Consider the following 22,046-nt stretch of genomic DNA (forward strand, 5'->3'; position numbering starts at 1 on the left):
GGCATGTTTGTCTGTACACTGCCAAATTTAAAAAATAAACACAATTAGATGAAGCAACAATCCAGAGCATTCCTTTGTTTTATTTCAATAGAAGGGAAATCATAATATAATGATCTCACATGGAAATCAGATCTCTCTCTCAACAGGTCCTTAAATCAGAGTCCAGCACAGAGAAGGGCTGGAAGCTATTACAATGATTGCTTTTCCTTAATTTTTCAGAAAGGGGCTGTTTGCTGGCATGAAGCTGAAGAAGAAGAAAAAAGGCGAGAAAGGGTTGACTATTGCAAACAAAGACGCACTAGGTAAGGCCCCATAAATCAATACTGCAACTGATGAGAGCAAGTTGGGGATTATACTATACCTAATTTCATGTGAACTCATTTGAATTGTGTCTTAATATTGATAAAATGGGCAGGAAACTCTTTATAACTCTTAAGTAAACAGTGAGATTATTCTTTTTATACTACGTGTTTTATTAAATCCACCTTCAGATCCTGCAAGCTCAGACTGCTGTATCTGATAGAGTAAACAAAAATGTTAGCCTGATTCTTTCCATAGACAGATGGCATGTTTTTATTTTTATTTTTATTTATTAATATTTTTATTTTTATTTTTATTCTCTAGAGGTAGATACATTATTGTGTAATTCTTCCGGATCTGCTTGTTCTACAAACTGCAGAACATAACCTGAGTAGCCTATGATGGCTGGATAGGCTGGCTAAAGAAAGCTGGGAGCTTTATCTAGTAGCAGTTCTCCTCTTAAATGTATAGCAGAGTGGGTTTTTTTAATTTTTAACAGATGTAGGTACATCTGTAAGACACGCAGAGTCTTTTATTTCTTACCCCCTAACATGCTGTTGGTTCTCAAGCTAAGGAGACATTTTCTAGCACACCCTACCACTGCCATTTTCCTCCTATCCCCACAGACCTCCCATTCACCTTCACCAAAACTCATATTTCAGCCACAACAAATTGCTTGCTTTTTTGTGCTTTTTTTTGCAGTCTCATGCTTGAAATTTAATGGGATCTTTAAAACACGGACTCCTAAGGGTTTAGTGCAGCCTGTGAATTACAGTGCTGCAATAAACCAGCCATGTGTATCTTGACTCACTGTTGGGTAGAAACAGGAATACTTATTTTGTGTCACAAACACTATTTAGCTAAAGGTCACTACCTTAAACAAAAAGATTTTCCTCCTGGTCCTTACAGCAAGGGATCCTGGCTTTTAGAGAAAGAGAAAACCAAACACTATTGAGCTTCTTAGTAATTACAGTTATGTTAGAGTTTATTTATCTTATTTATCTTTATTTATGGTTTATAAATATATCATGCTCTGCAAGAAATACCACGCTATAATTTGCTTCTGTTTCCCATGTAAGCATTTAGTTCTCTGTAACTGAGTTTTCAAATACTGTCTTTGAGTCTTTGCATGCATTGGGGTCCACGCTGCATCTTATGCTGCACTGCTCTGCGCTGTGAGGCCTCGCCTTGAGTACTGTGTGCAGTTCTGGGCACCACAGTATAAGAAAGTCATAAAGCTGATAGAGAAAGTCCAAAGTGGGGATACAAGGATGGTGAAAGGCCTAGAGGGAAAGACTTAAAAGGAACAGCTGAGGTCCCTTGGTTTGTTCAGCCCAGAGCAGAGCAGGCTGAGGGGAGGCCTCATGGCGGCCTGCAGCTCCCTCACGAGGGGAGCGGAGGGGCAGGCGCTGAGCTCTGCTCTCTGGGGACAGCGACGGGACCCGAGGGAACGGCATGGAGCTGGGACAGGGGAGGGTCAGGCTGGGGGTTAGGGAAAGGGTCTGCACCCAGAGGTAGTCGGGCACTGGGACAGGCTGCCCAGGGCAGTGGTCACGGCACTGAGCCTGATGGAGTTCAAGAAGCGTTTGACAATGCTCTCAGACACAGGGTCTGCTTTATCTATCTATCTATCTATCTATCTATCTATCTATCTATTTATTGGGTCGTCCTTTGGGGACCCAGGAGTTGGACTCAATGATCCTTGTGGGTCCCTTCCAGCTCTGATACCCTATGATTCTGTGATCTTCACACATTTCATCAGTGCCTTCTTGCTGAGGGGTCTGAACTCGTAAAGATACAGAAATTACCTGCTCTCTCTCGGCTGAATGGGGATTTGGGTTTAGGAGACTTAACAAGGAAGTGTGCAGTGAGGGAGCGTGGTCCGTCTTTGAACCATTTGATGGATCCACATTAGGGAATAACTCCTGCTGATCGGTTATGTGCAGCATACATATGGTTATCGAGTAAAAAAAGGATATTGATTCAGATATTAAAATGTCAGGAGAATGGATCTGTAAAACAAAGGAAGCATTGTGAAGAGTTTACATCACAACAGAAACAACATGTAAAAACCTTGTAAAGGGTGGTCCAGGCAGGACGTCACACTGGCACATGGCTGTTCCCAGTTGAGGAGAGGGAAGTTTTATCTGTTTTAGCTTACACAGCAAACAGTACAGAGTACTACAAGCCCATAATCAAACAGCATGTTCTAGAGTAAATAGGATATGGGGGTTGTCATGGGAGCTTAGTGCTACAGGTGCAAAACTTAACAGACGCCTTTCCCTCAAGGGATGCAAATCAAGCTGTGTCTACACAGAGACAATTCCCCCTCCCTGTGTTCTGGGGACATCAGACAAGAGCCATAGGGGCAGACAGAGAGCATGTATGTTATACAAGATTTACAGTGGAGGAACCTTCATTAAAAGGTATGTCAGCTCAAACACAGAGCTGCCCTAACAGGGCAGTAGGGCACCCAGGCTGAAGCTGGCTCATGCCTGGATGCTTTGCAGCAATAGCAAAAGTCCCATCTGTCTGTACCTGGCTGGTGGTTTGCTTGGAGTAGGGGCTTGTGGAAGTCAGCTGCCAAACCTGCATTCAAACCTGATGAATGCTAAAATTAGAAATCCAAGTTAAGATTTACTGGATGGTCCTTTGCTACCATCAGCAGTTTCTAAGTACTCCTCAAGGAACCATACCATTGCAAAGAGACAGGGAAGCACTATTAAAACCCTTTGTCCAGTTTTCTAGTTGGAACACAGTGCCATAGAGTACTTGCAGAAATTGCATTTGAATGTATTTCCTTTCATCTGCTGTAGAGCTGTCTCCATAAAGTCATGTAAGCCACTGGGTGTTGCTGAGAACTCATCAATAGTTTTGTGGGTGCCACTTGGCAGTTTTTAGACCAGAAATAGCTCAAGTCCAGAGTCAATGAACATTTTGTGCCTATATGTATGTATCAGAATTAATTACAGGCAACCAATTTCTAAACTTTCACCCCAACCACACAAGTCCCTTCCCAAGGCAGCCATTGAACATAAACACACTCAACAACGGTCAGAGATGCTGGCAGGGCTTCCTTTGGACTAGGAGGACAAACCAGAGAAGGAAGGGCTTCTCTGTCCAAACGTAGGTGTGTACCTCTGAGTCTGAGACTCTCTTTGGTGAGGAACTAAAATAGGCACTGCTGGAAGCAATTTGTCTCATCTGAGCATAGCTGTCTACAAGAGATCCCATGAATCATGTTCTTCAACTCTCTTTTTCTGTTCTTGATCTCCAGTTCATCATCCCTGCAATGGGGAAAAGTGAGAAATTATTTCAAATTTAGGCTCCACTTCAGTCACTTGGAAGGAACCGGAGGGTGCCACACAATTATAACAAACAAGGAATGGCAGGCTCACTGCTGCAAATACATGCAAAAAACTAACAATCTGTCCTGCTATCTTTCTAGCAGATGAAAGATGAGGCAATCAGATGCCACTGGTGCATATGTGCCTGTTGCGAATGAACATGGGGTGAAAAGAGGGGCATTTACATGCAGTATATGGTTTTGCACAGAAGGAGAGCTGCTGCTCATCTGTGCTGGTCCATACAAGTCCTAATTGTGATCTCTAATTGTGATACCCAAATAAACAAAATATTCAGCTCATGCTGATGAATTCATTGCTGCTAACTGCTCCAAGTTATCTTTTGCTCGCAAATATCAGAGGCATAAAGATTTCTTGTTTGTTTTGCTCACCAGGTGTTCATGATGGAAGTGAGATTCTTTACCATGATACTCTTGGAAGACAAGAAGAGGAAGAGGAAGACCTGATGAACAGCAATGCATTGTCCAGTGTTTTTGCATCCTTAAGCCCAAAGAGGAAAAGGTTGTCCTTGGCATATCTTATCTAACATCCCACAAAATACTTTTTCCATCCTGCTTGGGAATGGCATTGCCATACAGCAGTACACCTGCTGACAGAAAATCCATTTGGTGACAGCAGTGATCCCTTCACTCCTTCCACATGACAGAGTGGGATGTACTTCTCAGCAAAATATTATCAGCTCAAGACAGATTGTCACCAGGTGCTATCCAGTGCAGGGAGAGATTGAAATTGATGCTGAGAGGGTCTGAACTCTGCTGCTAATGCAAATGAGCCAAAAGGGACAGCAACATCTATAACCAAGCGTTTGTGTAGTAGTTTTTCATATGGGGGAGGAACGGACTCAGGGTTGACAGGATCAATGGGTGAAATCATTCCCATGCTTGGCAGGTAGCTGCTCTGCGCTGTGTGGATGCAAAACATTTCCCTATTAGCAGATAATAACAGACAGAGACAGGCCATACATATCCAGGTATGAAATTCTATAGTACCCAAGGAATGATTACACTGAATTCTGCCATGTGAACCTGCCATCCTCTTCATGTTTCGTGAGAAGCAATAGGAAAAGGTAAAAGACTAACTGGGCACCATTCTGCATTTGAGGTGGAATTGTTCAGGTACAAACTGTGGCGCTTACCAAATTGCCTGTTACAAAGCTGAGTAACTGTCCTTGAGTGTGCTCTGAGCTCCTAGGGATGCCTAATGAACTGTTTTGTGATTGACACAGGGCAAAGCTGGTGCCCAGAATCCATGAAGATGAGATGAAATCCCAGAACTACCAGGTGAGCAGGGGGTGACAGCCCTTATGTGCCTGTGAAATCCTGGGCTGGGCTGGATGTGAGCCTGGGAGAGTACATGGTGTCCTTGCACCCCGCAGATTGCCATCACCATCATCGAGGCCAGGCAGCTGGTGGGTGAGAACATTGACCCCGTGGTGATCATCGAGATTGGTGATGAAAAGAAGCAAACAACAGTGAAGGAAGGCACAAATGCCCCCTTCTACAATGAGGTCGGTGCTTTCTCCTGGGGAAGGCACTTTCTTCAGTGTTTCTGGGTGTCTTCCACTGGTTTGGTAGCTTGTACAGGAATGTACAAAGTTGGTAGCATCTGCCTGTCTGAGCAGGGATGTCTGTCCAGGAGCTGTCTGAGTTTCAAGATCTCTTGAGTTTAGCTCTCTTTGCCCTTTCTCATCTCAATGTCTGTCCACCCTGGTCCTCCCATCACATCCTGCCTCATCCCACTACTGCTGCCTCATCATTTTTCCAAATGATCCATCTGGGAGCTTTGTCTAAACTACCACCAATCTCCATTGCCTACCATTTCCCTGCTTTAACCCTTCCTTGAAGTGTGTTTTTCCCAGCTGGTAACAAATCACATGAAAACAACTCCCACAACAAACACTGCTTTGGGTTTCCTCATTCCTCTTGTCCCTTCTGACAATAACCTCTGATGCAGAGTGAGTGCCATGGGCAGTGCTATGCAGCCATGCAAGGAGTGAGGGCCAACAGTAGCAAATAGGTCTGGGCTACAGAAGTCATGATCCAAGGAGCAGAAGGAGCTTTGCTGTGCCCACCACCACCTCCCCACACCCTCAGTGTCCCACCAGGACGCAGTGCTGACAGTGCTGCTACCAGCACAAGGATGATTCTGATCTTCTGATCTGCTGTCCTTTTTTTTTTTTTTTTTCCCACAGTACTTTGTGTTTGATTTCGTTGGACCACAGGTGTTTCTGTTTGACAAAATAATCAACATCTCTGTAAGTACCTAAGAAAGCCCAGTACAGTAAGTAAAGGTCATTGTTTTTTATGTCATTTTGGCTCTAAATGTTTCTTTCTTTCTTCTTAGTGCAATTAAAAGGAGAAATAATTTTAGGTACCAAGAGTGCTATGAAGCCAGCATGAAGAGTAGGAAGGAGGAAGGAGAGGGAGAGGAAAAGGAAGAAATGCAGTTTGCAGTGATTTGAAGGAATGTAAGGCTAGATGTAAGGGAAGATTAGGTGTGCATTTTCAGGGACATGTGTCTATCTTGTCAATCTGTGAGGTAGAAGGAGAAACTTCACCTTAGTTAACAGTTGTCAGCATTGTCTTTGTCTTTTTATTTTTTAAGCTGCACCTTGTATCACGTGGCTAAGTTGAAACTTCTGGCTTATCTCAGTTCCTCAGTTATAGCTGTTTCTAACTAAAATATTCAGGTACCTTATCTTCAGCAGCAGCTCTTGGACTGTCTGCAGCTCAAATACATGAAATTCATACCTATGCAGGGTATCTGCACACCTGACCTTCATGTATCTATGAGCACAGAGTTTACTACAGTCTGACACTGGCTCATATTCTGCATGGGAATATAAATTGTCTCACTGTTATGACTTAAATCACAATGTATGGCCCCCGTACGACATGGTTAGTATCAGGATAGTACTGGCAGGTCAACTTTTGTGAACTATTGCTGCTTGGGGATGTATGGTTATTTTTCTCCAAGGTATGACCAGTCTTTTGGATCTCTCATTCTTTAGATAATGCTTCCATATATCCCATGGAGGAGGGGAAATTGCTAGTTTTGTGAGGGTGTTGGGGTGCGTGGGAGAATGTGTCAGCATTTACTGGTATCAATCTGCATAGTTTCATCAGCCTCTAAGAACATTTTGATTTACACCTGCTGAAGGTGTAAGACCAAGAAATTAAAGAATGCCTTTTAGATAAAAATGACATTTTAAAAGAAAATACTAACCTAGTGCAATGCTCATGTATGCTACTGAAAACAGAAAATCACTACCTTGCAATACAGTTTTGGAGAAGGCAGTGTATCAGAGGAATAGAAATAAGTAAGAGAAGAAACACATTTTGGGAGAGGAGGAAACCCTGGGGTACAGAAAACTTCACAGCACTTGCTTAGCATGAAACTCACCTGAGGAAAAGCAAAGATTGCCAGCCTCCATTATTAGCAATCACTCATACACTGAATTCTTTTAATCTGTGAAAATGAACTCATCTACATCTGGAAGCTCAAGGAAATCAAAAAAGATTAGTGCTATTGCTCATCAGTTCAGCAGTTATTCTAGCTGCATTAAAACTCTACATTTGAGGAGAAAATGAGATTAGCTGTTTCTTAGCACCTGCTAAGGAATAGATATTTTTCTTAGTTAATATCTCCCAGTGCATTCCAGCAACCTTATAGTAATGCCATAGTAAAACTTAAATGCCCCTTCCATGTTAAGCCTATATCTTCAGTAGTGAAATACTCCCTACGTGAACACTGTTCATTCTTGGAAAACACTGTTCACTCTCAGAAAGTCCAAAGAAAAACATTCAGTCATCTACAGAGTCAATCAAGTTTGGAAAGCCACAAACCCTTCATGAGGTACAATGTAAATTAGGTACAATGCTCCCTCTTAGAGAAGACAGAGGAATTCACTAGAAACTTCATGATCACCTTATTTGCTGCATTAGAAAAAATATGCTTGAAAAAGTACCAGGAAAGATGCAGAGCACTTAATAGGAGCAGTGAGGTATTTCCTCAGCAGTTAAAAGTGCCACGTGCACTACAAGGAGTGGACATCCTCGTTGTTTCAGTAGGAATAGGAGGCATTTACCCCAGGACATCACAGTTCACACAGCAAATCTCCTAATCTCCTAAAGCATAGAGTACTGAGGGTTACACATCCAACACTGTCTGAACACCTTGTCATGCCCTGGAGAGAAAATAAAAGAGCATTGAGACAAGACCACATGAATTTACCACATATCCTCATTTCTGCATCATAAAAGAACTTTTTTTTTTTTTGGCCACAGAAAGCCTACAGCCAACTTCCCCCTTCCACCCATCCTGTGATGGAAACAGTCAATTTGGACAAGCTCCTGTTTCCATGTAGTTCCTACAAAAGTGTAATTTTGAAACCCTTCAGCTTTCATGGCTTCTGCCTGCATGCATGCCCTAGTCCAGCTTCATCAGAGTAAGGCTCCAGTGCTATGATGGGACCTGGTGTCAGTAGGGACTGAGAGAAAGCATGAGGCCATAGTTTCACTCTGGCTCCTCTCCCACACAAAGGTTCCTTAATTTTTAAACTTTAAACACAGGGTTGAATTAAAAGTGCTTATTTGTCCACTCTACTTCAACACCTTCCATATCTGAAGTGAGTTTTTACCAAGGACAAGTGAGTACGATCCCTAAATCACAGAGGCGCAGTGGAGAATAATCCACAAAATGAAGTCACATGAAATATCAAATGAAAAATTGCAAAAGACCTGTATCTCTCTCTATCAAGGATGTACAGGTCCAAAGCCAGGGTATGAAGTCTTCTACATCCCTAAAATGCTCTCAGGTGCATGGATATTTAGCCCCAACCTTTAGATTTAGCTTCTGTGGACCCAGGGGTTTAGTTTCTCTTTGCAGTTCAGCCAAGGTTTCCCAGATAAATCAGGCTGCCTTCAGAAATGTTTCCCCAAGCAAGGAATGGGTTTCATTCAACCTCTTAAACTGCTCAGAACCAAGGTGAGAGTCATATTGTTTCACAAATGCAGTTCCAGAGCCAATCTTCCTTTGGAGTATGTTGCTAGCATCTGCCTTGTCTAAAAGACAGAGCACAGACACATATTTGAAAACCAGACACACAAGCACATAGATTCAGAAATCATCTGACAAAGGAATATTATTAATTAAATTTGAATTAAATTGAATTAAATTAAGTTCATTACTTGGCAGGAAGGATAAGGAGACAGACTCACTGGGGCCTGCCTGCCATCTCATTTACATCTATATCACTTCTCTGACTTCATTAATATTGTGGGGAGTGAAGCAGAATTGAGTCTCTTGGTTTTGTTCACATTGAAATGTTGCAAAGAAAGACTTTAATTCTTTCTCCTGTGGGTGTACTCAGTTCATGCGGCAATTCAGCTCTTTCACAGAAAGTGATACAATTTCTGCAGCCTAATGCGGAACCAGCTGTGCCCCATGTGTTTATATTTATTATGATTTATTTTAAATTGACAGAATAAGTAATATAAATGCATCTGCTGTGAAGATGCATCCATCTGATTCCCGACCTATTTAATCGTGGGAGCTGGGATGAACCTCGGTGATTCCGCCTGGATGTGACTGCGTTGGTTTCTAAATTGGCACAAGGCATGGGGGGAGAAGAGATTTCAAATGCTCTCTGACTGTATCTGCAGCTATGTGCAGCATCTTCAGGTGGTGCTGAACCTCACTGCTTATTACCTCTGAACCAAATGTGATCTTTGGATTGCTCTTTCTTATGCTGAGAAGAGAGATAATGACATTCTTTAATCTGGCTTTTTCTAACAGGTTATGCACCATAAACTGATTGGGAGTGTGCTGATAGGCTCCTTTAAAGTAGATCTTGGGACAGTGTATAGTCAGCCAGGTAAGTGGTACATTTTCTGTATTTTTTTGTCTGTTAAATAAGGTAAGAAGAGGGAAGAGGGAGGTGCATTGCTTTTCCACCTAGGTGTTTGAGTTATATGCCAAGGGATAAATTTAGCCCCCCCTTTTTTTTTCTTTTTTGGAAAACTTGTTTTCCTATTTGGGTACCAGAGAACCAGCTAAAGCTTAAGGAAAAAAAGTTCAACCTTGGAAACATCTTAGCAATCTGCTCATTGGTGGATGCACTTATCAGAGCCAGCTTTTCTTTTCAGTCAGAGTGGGCAGCTGAATGCTTACAAAACCTGAATCCAACTGCTTGTTGCAGAGCAGCTGAAGGTCCACCACATGTGTTGGGGTAGAATGGGTGGAGGTAGGGAGAGAGAAGGGAGCATAGAAGAAATTGTGAGGAGAGCTGAAGGTGAAAATAGAGTCTGAGCAGAAAGGGGGAGAGAAGGAAGTGATGAAAGGGTGGCCATGGCTCCACCTGACCTTCCATCTTCAGAGATTTCCAGTGCTTTCTGAAATGTGAAGCTAAGAGAAAATTACTTATCCTTCCCCTCCTCTCCCCCCTCCCCCCCTTTTTTTTGGTCTGTTTTTACAACCATCCACAAAACGCATATTTTCCTTTCCTCCACAGTTACTCAAGAATCAGATCTTGTCTCAGGCTTTAGGAATAGCTGTATTTAGGCCACTTGCTATAGATGTCACCCAGCTATGGCATCTAAAGACAAAACAACAGAATCATTCAGGCCACCCTCACTTCAGGGCTCCTGAGTTAATGAATGAAGAAAAATAGCCTGGCTGAAGTGAGCAGTCTATGTCACTATTTAGACTGTCTTACTGTCTGAATTTTGTCCTGTATTTCTTACTCATAGCTTTATGGGATAGCTGTGTCTGAGGGTTGATCATAGTCCTGGGATCCCAGAGCATCCTAGTACACTCTTTTCTCTCTCTCACACTCTTTTTTTTTGGACCCAATGTGATGGTCAACAACTTAATGTAAAGTTTTAGGACCTTGCATGAGGAGGGTTGATCAAGCAGGGCTGCAGCAAGGGCTGTTGTGGGTGAATTCGCATGAACATTTGCATGTTTTGCACCCACCTCTAGCTGTGTGTTTAAGTTTGTCCATCTTACAGGTCATCATTTTTGTGACAAGTGGGCACTTCTCACAGACCCTGCTGACATTAGGACGGGAGCCAAGGGATACCTGAAGTGTGACATCAGTGTGACTGGCAAAGGCGACACGATACAAGCCACACAGAAAACAGCTGATACTGAGGAGCAGATTGAAAAGTATTGCTATAGATTTTTTGTTTGTTTGTTTGTTTTTTTACTGCATTCTTCTTTACTAAGTACCTCAAAAGTCCTCTGCTCTATTTTCAGTCCTGGCCTTGCTAACACAGGGTTAATAGCAGAAGTCACCATATACCTGGCTGTTCTGATGTGCTCAAAGAGAGTTTTTTTATAATCCTCTCATCTAAATTGAAAGGCACGTTAGGGTCACTTCTCTGTAGCTGATAGAGTTGACCATGCCCTGTGGCTAAGTGCCAGATTATCCACGACAGAAGGTTCATTGATCTGAAACCAGCAGAAATATTTCTGAGAAGCAGTGAAGTAAGAAGAAAAAGCATGAGGAGATGCTATTCTTTCTCATCCATCAGATGTGTGCACATAAATATTTTCTATATCCTTAGGTAAACTCAAGTGCATTCTCCATGTAAAATACAGAAATTCAATGAGCTGCCAGCATACTTCACATTTTACAAGAGCAATGTTTCTGGTCAGTACTACCATACAGAACCAAGTCCAAGGAGGGCCACCAAGATGACAGGGGGCTGGAACCCCTGGCCTACAAGAAGGGGAGTGGGTTGGTTACTTGAGCCTTAAGAAAAACAGGTTAAGGAGCATCTTACTGGTGTCTTCAACTATCAAATGAAGAGGGCAGAGCTGGACTGAACCTGCTTTGAGCAGGGGGTTGGGCCAGATGACATCCAGAGGTCACCTCCAAACTGTGTTTTCTGTGCTTTCGTAGTTAGTTGTCTATCACATAGACATGGCTCCTGAATAATGTGGTACCACTTTCTCATGGTAACCAGAAAACATTTTAGTTTAGAAGCAGAAACAAATTCATATCCCCTCAGAACACAAGCTAACTTGAGGTGACGATTTTGGAGAAAAACATCACTTTGTTGTCTGAGCTTTCTGTTTTAAGGATTTGGCTTCTTTCTACTTTCAGGAACCTCTTGATCCCCAAAGGATTTCCATCTGAAAGACCATGGGCCAGATTTTATGTGAGAATTTACAAAGCAGAAGGGCTTCCGAAGATGAACTCTAGCATCATGGCCAATGTCACCAAAGCATTCATAGGCGACAGTAAGGACCTTGTGGATCCCTATGTGGTGGTCATGTTTGCAGGTCAAATGGTAATTGGGATCCTCTTGATCACAAATGTAGGCCTTCTTTCCTGCTAGCTATGTTATAGGCAGGCAATAGAGATGATGTTTTACATAACTTATTGTTATGTAAAACAGGGAAGACATATTTCTTTCATCAGAAGGAAATTTTTCAGTTCTTAAATTATGCAGGAACAAAGTGAAGGAAATACTTAATGCCAGTGGAAGAACTGGTATCAGCCTCACAGCTATAGGTTAGAGTCAGGCAGCAGGATGGGAAAGTAAATTCTGCAGAAGTTGCTAAAATGTCCAGTTACAAGACAGTGAATCACCCAGTGTAGTATTACATCAGTCCTATATTCTGGTCTCATTAAAGTGAAGAAAACAGGACTAAAATCACTAAAATAGGTTCAATCTGGATTTTAGGGATGTGTATTCACTAGGGAACTATTCTGCTGTAATTCAGCAAAAAACCTTGTAGGTTTTCTGGGGGTAGCAAGAGAAGAAGCATTCAAGTAGACTCTCAGCGATGCCTGGCTTCATTACTCCTGCAGCTCCTGCAAAATTTAACATGGTTCTACAGAGAGCTGCCTTTCGACTTGATGGTGGAAAAGGACCCAGGGATTTAGTTCCCCTGTTAAGTCCAGGAAGCACTGTGTCAGGGAGCTTGTCTTCATTATGGACCTCACAAGGAAAGAATCTAACTGGAAAAGGTTTTAAACCAGCAAGGCTTTCTGTGTGCATGGAAGCCCTGGGGTGAACTCTAGTTCATCCTTTACAGATGTTTTGGGCATGAGAATGATGCCTGTGGTGCTGATTTCATCATTTATTGTGAACCCAAATTGCAAAGTGTTACATTTGAAACTTGTATGGGTTAAAATGATTCATTAAATGTGTGCAGCTTCTTCAGGCTTAATAGAGATATGAAGAAGACACAAGAATAGGTGACTGATGTGAGTTTGAAGACTGGCATGTAAAATATGGGTTTAGAGATATCGTTGGCAGGTTTTTTTACTCATTTCTCTTCACCAAACGTGAAAGCAGACGGCCTGCGGCTGCACTGATTGTTTTATGGTCCTGCCCTCTCCGCCAGGCTAGGAGGAGCTCCAGCCTACCTCCCTAGCACACAGGCGTGTGCCCAGAACACGAGCCACAGTAATCATATTTTATACTAGATAAATTGCCTCGATTAAGGTAATTCCATTGGTACCTACAGCCTGGCAGCTATAATGAATTTCATCTTACGAGACAAATTGCACTGCATTACTACTACCAAGGTATTTCAAAAGCCATTTAAAGATGTGCAGTTTGTAGCAGAAACACCAAAGTCTGGCTTCCTAGACATGTTTTGTGCATAAGGGCCCTGAAGAATTAGATTTTATTCTGAGCTCTGCTATATGCAGGTGAGAATTCTTAAGCCATAATGTGGTCTTTTATTAGATACAGAGGGGAAAATAAACAATCTAACAGAGAAACAGATGTACTTTCAAGATAGGATATTTGTGCTTACAAATTGACTGGAAAGATGTCACTGAGTGCAATTTCTGCTATACTCACTGCTGTTCTCCAGAGTCTGATCCCTCTAGGGTTAAATATCCTGGACTTTCATTTCAGGGTCGGACAACAGTGCAAAAGAACTGTGCAGATCCTGTATGGCACGAACAGATTATCTTCAAGGAAATGTTCCCTCCACTCTGCCGAAGAGTCAAAATCCAGGTCTGGGATGAAGGCAGCATGAATGACGTGGCCTTAGCCACCCACTTCATCGATTTGAAGAAAATATCAAATGAACAAGATGGTGACAAAGGTAAATGGAAAAATGTCTGTTCCAAAACATGTCCCTACAGTAAAATCTACTTCTTGTTTGAGACCTGGGCATTGACTAATTCAATTTCAGGGATTCCCAGAGCTCAAGTAAATCCTTCTTTTTTTTTTTTTTTTTTTTTTTTTTTTTTTTTTTTTTGGTTCTGAGAGCCATTCTCTTGCTTAATCTGAAGTTATTCTCATTGTGCTTGGTGTATGGTGGTGTGCCACTGCTTTTCTTGTTACAGGGCTGCTACGTAATTTGGTACCTTCTCTGTGACTGTGGCAATAACTTGCTCTAGCTCATTAGGGATGACTGACGTAAGTTTGTAGTTTGTGCTAGTTTCTGTCTGCCAATGAAAGCACAAAGTGCAAATTACAGGCATAGCGGGCTTGTGTTTCTGATCAATCCAGGAAGAGCAAAGTGTTTTGTTAGAGCTCAACTGGGTGCCATCATAGCTCAAGAAGGTACCATAGACTAGTGTGTAAGCCCTCATGTACGCGAAGTTCACTACCTGGAGTCATTTCACTGATGTTTGAGCATACATCTGTAGCCTTATTTATGCTGTGTTATCCTAGTGTGGAACATGGTCAGCTATCACAGTTCAGCAAAGCCATGGTACTTCCTTAAACTTGGCAATTTAACTCTCTAGCTGAGGCCTTAAACAACAACAACAAAAGATAAATCATATAAGGTGGGTAGTGGCATGGGACTGTGAACAGTCTTGACAAGGTAAGAAAACCTTTCCCACTGTACCCCAGTCCTCAGTCTGTGGTAGCAGGCTCTTTTTTTTCTCAAGAGGTGCAATACGTCCCATGTACCCAGCACATGTAGTATGAACAGCTTCTGAGAAAGAGCTGCAGGTTGGCAGAGTCTCTGGCTGGGTATTGACAGAGGCTCCTTGGTGCCTAAGAATTGCCCTGAAAAACAGTGAATTGGTCACCACCAGTATAGAAATGGGTCCAGGTTTGTCTTTTGGTGCACAAGAGGCAAGCTTTGTTTGAGCAGACTGTCGGGAGAGCACACTAATGCCAAATGGAAATGCCATAAAATATGCTTTATCTACAGGGTTCTTGCCTACCTTTGGGCCTGCCTGGATCAATCTCTATGGCTCAGCCAGGAATAACAGCCTCATGGATGACCACCAGGAGCTTAATGAAGGTTTTGGAGAAGGGGCCTCCTTCAGGGGACGTCTCTTCATAGAGATTGCTGTGGAGATACTTTCAGGAGGAGCCCGTGAGTCAAAGTTTTCCAGGATTATCAAGGATGTCAAATTGCCATCTAAAGATAAAGACTCCAAAGCATCCAAAGGAAAAGACAAAACTGACAAAGCAGGAGAGGATGGAAAGTCAGCTTCTCCTTCAGATAAGACAAACTCAACTGAAGTGGAAGTTGAGCCATTTGATGTGCCTTCAGAGGTCAGTATGATATTAAGAAATTGATTAACATGTGTCCCTGTACCTCTGAGGATGGCTCTGACTTGTGTATTTGGCTTCAGGTCATGCATACTGCTTTTATGTCTTGGTTCCATAGTCTTGGTATCTTCCCATAATCATGCAACACATTAATATTAGCATTAAAAGCAATAATATAAAATAAAGCATTAATATGTATCTGTAACTGACAGGAAGTATCTCTTAGGACTCAGTTTCCATAAAACTTAATTCTTCTGCCCTATTGCCCTTTCTGCACTAGCTGCATCCATGTGTTTCTACTAGAACTTTACAGGATGTAATACCTGCTAAATGGTAGAGAGCCAAGGGAATAGATTGCAATAAGTCTGATTTCCTGCACTCATTTGAGAAAATTGGTAGTTGTCAATTGAAGTCAGTAGGGAAACACTGATGTAAAATTTCTGCAAGTGCAGAGAGATTCAAGTGCAGCCTAGATGGCTGCATCTAACTTTCTTCCTTTAGCCCTGCATTGTCAGTGCAGCTTTAGATTGGCTTAGCCTCAGCTGAAGTTAACCCATGTAAATTTACTGCCTTCACCTGCTGTACGGATTTGCAACCTTGGAGGATCTGTGCTATGGTGCTTTCAGAAGGTTGTGTAGATGTGGCAAGACGTGGGCTCAGATGCTGTACCACTCTGATTCCTTGCTCTATCACATCACAGTCTGGGAGCAACAGCACATGGGTACATATGAAGGCTCTATTTTTTACCCAATTATTGGGAAGAAAAAAAAAAATTAACCAATTTTCTTCCCCCTTCAATATGCCTCTGATCAAAATTTTGGCTTTTGTAATAGGAGTCTCACCTTAGTGCCTAAGGTAATTGTCCTTTGGTAGATCTGATTCCTGGTCTTTTGACTCCATCTCTACAAGTAAATAAAACACGAGAAATGGTTCTCTGGTCTTGAGGTCTAGCCTTGCCAAGTGCTTGTTCTTAGACTCTGCCCCATCATTGCCTGCATGAGTGCTAGCTGGAACAGGTCAAGGAGTGTGTTAGCAGAGAAATGGTATGGGTAATTGTACGCCAGTGTGCAAGCCTGTGCCCTGGTCTTGCTTTATATACTTATATAGCTGCAAATTGCCTTCTTCCCTCAGGTCTTCTCTGAAGATTGTAATAGACGTGACATGAAAAGAAATTTATTTTCATATAGATTTTCCTTTATATAGAAGAGATCTATTTTTATGAGGGCTTCAGACAATATGGTTTTAGGTACTAGCTAAATACTCCAGGTAGGGAAACAAACCCTGCTGAAACACCAATAAATATTAATAATAGTAATAAGGATTTATTTCTGATAACTTTGCCTCAGTTTCAAATACAGAATGAGTAAAAGGCAACAACATAATGCAATGCTGCTTGGTATTCTTTTGTTTTTGACATTCAGCAATATTTCACACTACAGTAGACACAGTAATTGTATTACGACTCTCTGAAAAGAAAAGCAGGAACGGGAGCCATTACAAATAAGGCAAAAAATGTCACATAGTGCCTCTGAGACAACAGAGGCAAATTACCTGGCCCCAAAGCTCAACTTTATTGACCGAGTCCAACAGTGAAAAGATATTAAACATTTGTAATTTGCTTTCTTTATAATGGGTGGTGGATGTGTTGGTCGTAAGCTCTGAGCCTCAGCTTTACTAGGCACACCACGCTCTGGGTTCATGCTGAAAATAATCAAGATGCAGAGAAGCCAACGCTACTCTGGAGCTGCAGTCTGCTTGTGGTGTTAACTTTGATTTGAGATGCTGCTAATCCTTTCGCTGAAGACCTATGCTCCTTTGCTGTGTATAGCAAAGGGCTTTGTTTTTTTATTCAAAATGAAGAGGTCATGGGCTATGTCAAAGGCAGTTTCTGCTTTGAAAAAGGCAGGGAAACAAATATTCATGTACAGCTGATGTTTTATTCATTGCCTCACTGTTGCAAAAGACACTACTTCTGATCTTGCCTAATGGGCTTCAGGAGATGGGTGTTCATGCTGTGAAATCAGTAGTGTTTGCATCAGGTAGATTGTGGCAGTCAGGATGTGAGTTTGAGGAGAACTCAAAGGAAAAAAATCAGCTTGCTTGAACTTAGTCTTGTCTTGGGACTAATAGCTTGTTTTGCTAATAACCTGAGAGCACTGGAGGTCTCAGCTAGCTTCCCGTGGATGTGTCTCCAATAGGTTTATAAAGAGCCAAACTGAGTCTCAAAACTCCACAAAAGGTTGTTACCCTTTGCAGGGCGTGCTTCTGTGTTGAGACTCTTTGGTCCCTGTGCTTCCACATCCTGTGAAAAACTGCAAACAGGGCTACCAGTCTCTGTGCTGTGATGCCAGGGAAGGTAAACAGCAGAGGACTACTCCCCACACACGGAGAGCCCACCTTTGCATTGGTGGGTTAAAACACAGAATAAAAAAATCAATGGCTGCTTGGTTTCACTAGGCTTTTGCACAGGGCTGGCATCTAATAAAATGTGTATGCAAAAAATCTTTGAGTCTTACTTACAAGGCCAATGTCTTGGCAGTACAAACACAAGGGCAGTAGGTAAAAGTCATCCCTGGAGAAGTAGAGCTGGACAAGCACTCCTCGGCCTGGATGCATTAGCGTGGTAGCATTTACTATCACAATGCAAATGAATACTGCTACACTTACTGCAAAATAACTTATCTCAGGATGGTGACATGTCAAAGAGAGCCCTTGAACTGCCATAGGTTGAATGATGCTTTAGGAATACGTGGATATACTGAAACCATTTAATAGGGACTACTGGTGAGGAGGAATATGAAGGGAGAGGTAATGACTTCTATGTGACCATCTGATATAGCTGGACACTATTGATAAGACCAAAGTCATACAGATTCTTTCCCTTTTTCCCTTTTTCCCTTTCCCTTTCTCTTTTCCTTTTTCCAATCAGAGCAGATTGTTACAGTGTTATTACTTCTCCCTACATATTGTCTCACTGAGCACCTCAGACTGATAGATATACAACAGTAACACAGCTGCTAGAGACTTGTAAAGGCTCTGTGCTATAAAAAAGAGTAGAAGATAAAATACATGCCAAGTTTTTTTTCTGCCTCCTTCTTTTCCAATAGATCTATGAAGAGAAAATTGAGGATTTCCTCCTCTTTGGGACGTTTTTTGAAGCCACAATGATTGATAGGAAGGTTGGGGACAAGCCAATAACCTTTGAGGTTTCTGTTGGTAAGTGTGTTAAGCTCTTCTCCAAAGCAGAGTGGAGGTCTTGACTGCAAGTGGACACTATGTGCTATTGACAGCTCTGTCTCAGGGTTCAGGCATCACCTTCAGAGCAGGGATTACAGGTTTGTATTAAAGTCTGATCATCATTTCCCTGGGTAGCATCATGCTTATTCCAGTCACTTAGCTGTCTCTGCTCCCAGGTGCTCTGTATTAATACAAATCCTCTCACTCAATACACAGCGACTCACCCAGTATTTACCCTCCAAATCTCCTGGGAGATCCAACTGAAAAAGTTTATCTCAGCATGGTGCTCATTCTGCAGTGCTCGTTACAACTTGTCCCTGGCTGTGATGGAGCCTCTTTGCAGGGAGGATCTGTGTGGACCCTCTTGGCCAACCCCGCTGACCTACATGTGGGTTTGTGAGTGTGGCATGGGGGTTATTGTATAGCCAAGCCTCAAAATGAATGCACCAGCTTGCCCTTTGAAATCCTCCCAATAAGTCCTGTTCTCTTTCTGGGTAAAGCTGGGCAGTACTGCATGAGCCGCATCCTCATGTTGGAGCTGAGTTGTCCCCAGGAGCAGACTAAAGAAAAAAATAAGACATTTTCATGAATGTTGACTGGATATTTTCAAACCAGAAGAAATTTCCCCTGAGAGAGAAGCCAGAAATGGTCTTATTTCCCTTGCAGGGGTATGCTTATCTCTGTGTTAGAGTCCCAAGGCAGAGTAACACCCTGACACTTGCCATCTTTGTGCTTACATAAGTTGGTACACTCAATTGCAAGGGTATGTGTGCAGGGAGAGTTACTCTGACAAACAGAGAAATCAATGAGTGATATTGATTCATGCTGAAACTTAGCAGGAAGCAGAGCTAGGAATAACAAGAAACTATGTACATAGTTGGGTAAAGAATGATACTGAGTCTTGTTGGAAGTAATACTAAAGATGAGTCTGACTCTGAACTCTGGACCTGAACATCTGTCAGTTATCTGCGCAGTTGAAATTCAGATCCAAATTTGGCAAATATCCATTATTTACACGAGGAGCAGAACCTAAAATCCAGATTGTGATGTTGTATGGGGTGACTCAGCACACCCCTTTCCCGCAGTGAATGTTTTCTGTCTGTCTCTTATAAAATCTGTAATTACCACTCTGATGGATGCACCTCTTCCCCAGTGCTGATAACAACTGCCCTTTAAGGCAAAATCATATCAGAGAAGACAGCTGTATTGTTAGCAGAGTTGTGTGGATTCAGGCATGAAGTTGGGGCCTCAAATTATTGTTATTGCTGAAGGTCCCTCTGCAACCCTACTTTGCAAAATTTTCTTGGCTGAAAATGAGCTTTAGCACTTCTGAGATCAGACTTTGTGATGATCATCCACATGTTGTAAAGAAGACATAGAGTTGCTATTTAAATCAAACACACATAGAGACTCCTGGGTCTAGAAATGTCAACACAGTATTGGTTTTGCTTCTGAATTTCTTTATCAAAAGCAGAAGTTCCTTTTGTTTTCCTAGGGGCCAACAAACAGAAAATAACACCACTCTGTGGTACCCTAGGAACCTATTGGGAAGGGCTGGCAAGAAAGCCCTGTCCTGGAATCTGAAAAGACATTGTGATAGACTTAAATTATTAGGACCTTTATATGCAGAACAACTAATGAACATGGGGGGACAAAGATTTTTCACTATTAATATTCTACCTCTTTTTAAACCCTCATTCCAACTTGCCACCTTCAAGGTAGCCATCTCTTCACTTGTAATCCTGTGTCTCTAGGTAACTTTGGTAGAGTTACTGATGGAGTGTCAGTGGGAGCTGGAGGGAAAAAGAAGGCACGTGGTGGAGAAGTGGAAGAAAGTCTGCTACATGAGAGGGAGGATGAAATTTCTCATGACCTTGGAGTACCCTTGATATCCACCACACACCCTGAGAAGCCACTAATCACAGGTGGGAACAGGTGAGGATCTATGTTTTAAAGCCTGATCATGCACAAATCTGGTTGCTATTTTATAATCCTGCGGGACACATTAATTAACCCTGGCAGTATTAAACCAATTGTGAGAATTTAAGGCTTTCAAAAGAGGATGTTGTGCATCTTCTATCACATCTTTCACAACAGTAAATTTTCCAGGCTCCACTGAAGTGGATGGGCTACATGCCATTTTTCACTGCCTGCTGATTTTCACTGCCTGCTGATTTTGGCTTCATTGGCTCTTGAACTTCTTGTTACAATGTTTTTAAAAGGGCTGCATTATGCTGATTATCATTTGGAAAGCTGTAAGAAAGAGTACAACTCCTTCAGTGCTGTCCGTGTCTGAGGGTCCTATACCCTGATCACAAGTAGCATCCATCCAGTGATCAGCTCCAGAAGCAGAGTAACACATCAAAATATTGACATCTGGTCAAGGCAAGAGACAGTTTCCCTGAACGCTTTCCAGAGCTAATAATTATAGATGTAGATTTAAAAAGCAAGTAGTAACAAAAGTAGGAGGAAATAGTCCTCCTAAAATAAAGGATGGAGCAATGAATTAGTACATGCAGAAGACTTCTAAATGGCTTTGCTTATAAACAAAGTGTAAAGGTTTAATTCATTTCAAAGATACCAATGAAAAGAAATATTTTCTTTGCTGCTTTGTTAGGTAGAACAATCCCTAGTTAGCCAACTGCCAAGACTAGATGGTATCTCTTTCTGTAGAAGGCCAGGCACTGCCAAGCAGTTTACAGATATAAGAGCCAGGTGGGAAATTGGAACCTGAATCTGTTTGGTTTCTGGGCCTCCCTAAAGTTAAGAAGTACTTTCGTCCTTTCCTGCAATTGGTGATTCAGCCAGATTAAATAAGAAGCAGTGGAACAAAACAAAAATGAAAATACCATAGCAGATTTCTTTTTTTTTTTTTTTTTTTTTTCTATAGCTAATAAATAAATAAAAGGGGAAAAACAATGTTTATCAGAAAGATAGTTGCCTCTCCTCATTACCAGGATTGCATATTTGGGTACATGCTGGGTTATTATCCTCCATGAGAGACTTTGAGATTTTTAGTTTTTCCCTTAACAAAAATTCAGATTTAAAGAACTGTTGTAAAAGAATGAATCATTCTTCAAATATACTACTTGCTTCTCGACTCTCTCCAATATTAGCCAAGTTTGCTCTCATTACGTGTCCTTGTTCCTCAAATTTTCCTCAAATTTATGTAACATGCTGCATCTTTTTTTTTTTTTTTTTTTTTTTCCCTTCTGTGCTATCTAAAACAGTTTGGCCAGCCACAGATGCCAAATAGTGACTTTAAGGCTGTCACCTCATATTGGAATCTTATCAGTATCATTGCTGGTTATTTTCAGTATTAATCAGTACGTAATGTGATACCAATATTTTAAATAAACTCTGTGTTTTTAAATCATAAATGAACAGCAGAAAAAAATAATAAGAGTCCATTTTGGAGATTAAACCACTAGCTAATTAAAAGAGCAGGCAGAGCAATGAGACCTCTCATGTAGGGACCATGAAATTGCCAGGAATTTTCCACATTTATATCAAAATATATGGCATGCATAAGCTAAAATGGAAAAAGTGGTTCCCACAAATTCTCATAGAAGGAGTAATAAACTTCAGAGCTCGGTCTTCCATTTGAGTTATTTCATGGCCATATAATTTTCTTAGTAAATCCCATGGAAGAACTAAT

The 22,046-nt window shown here is 41.7% G+C and overlaps 1 protein-coding gene across 2 annotated transcripts in view; it reads left to right on the plus strand.

Annotated features, from left to right (window-relative positions):
• FER1L6 (fer-1 like family member 6) overlaps positions 1 to 22,046 on the plus strand; it is an 84,321-nt gene that overhangs the window by 20,319 nt on the left and 41,956 nt on the right. For both annotated transcript variants that reach the window (XM_068672610.1, XM_068672609.1), the window contains exons 2-13: positions 220 to 302; positions 4,040 to 4,166; positions 4,891 to 4,945; positions 5,041 to 5,172; positions 5,857 to 5,919; positions 9,462 to 9,540; positions 10,676 to 10,832; positions 11,776 to 11,962; positions 13,547 to 13,739; positions 14,805 to 15,154; positions 18,259 to 18,367; positions 20,143 to 20,323. In XM_068672610.1, the coding sequence (XP_068528711.1) occupies positions 220 to 302; positions 4,040 to 4,166; positions 4,891 to 4,945; positions 5,041 to 5,172; positions 5,857 to 5,919; positions 9,462 to 9,540; positions 10,676 to 10,832; positions 11,776 to 11,962; positions 13,547 to 13,739; positions 14,805 to 15,154; positions 18,259 to 18,367; positions 20,143 to 20,323 (1,716 nt within the window). The remainder of the gene's footprint in view (positions 1 to 219; positions 303 to 4,039; positions 4,167 to 4,890; positions 4,946 to 5,040; positions 5,173 to 5,856; positions 5,920 to 9,461; positions 9,541 to 10,675; positions 10,833 to 11,775; positions 11,963 to 13,546; positions 13,740 to 14,804; positions 15,155 to 18,258; positions 18,368 to 20,142; positions 20,324 to 22,046) is intronic.

This window comes from Anas acuta, chromosome 2, assembly GCF_963932015.1.
Source record: "Anas acuta chromosome 2, bAnaAcu1.1, whole genome shotgun sequence".
NCBI classification, from domain to species: domain Eukaryota; kingdom Metazoa; phylum Chordata; class Aves; order Anseriformes; family Anatidae; genus Anas; species Anas acuta.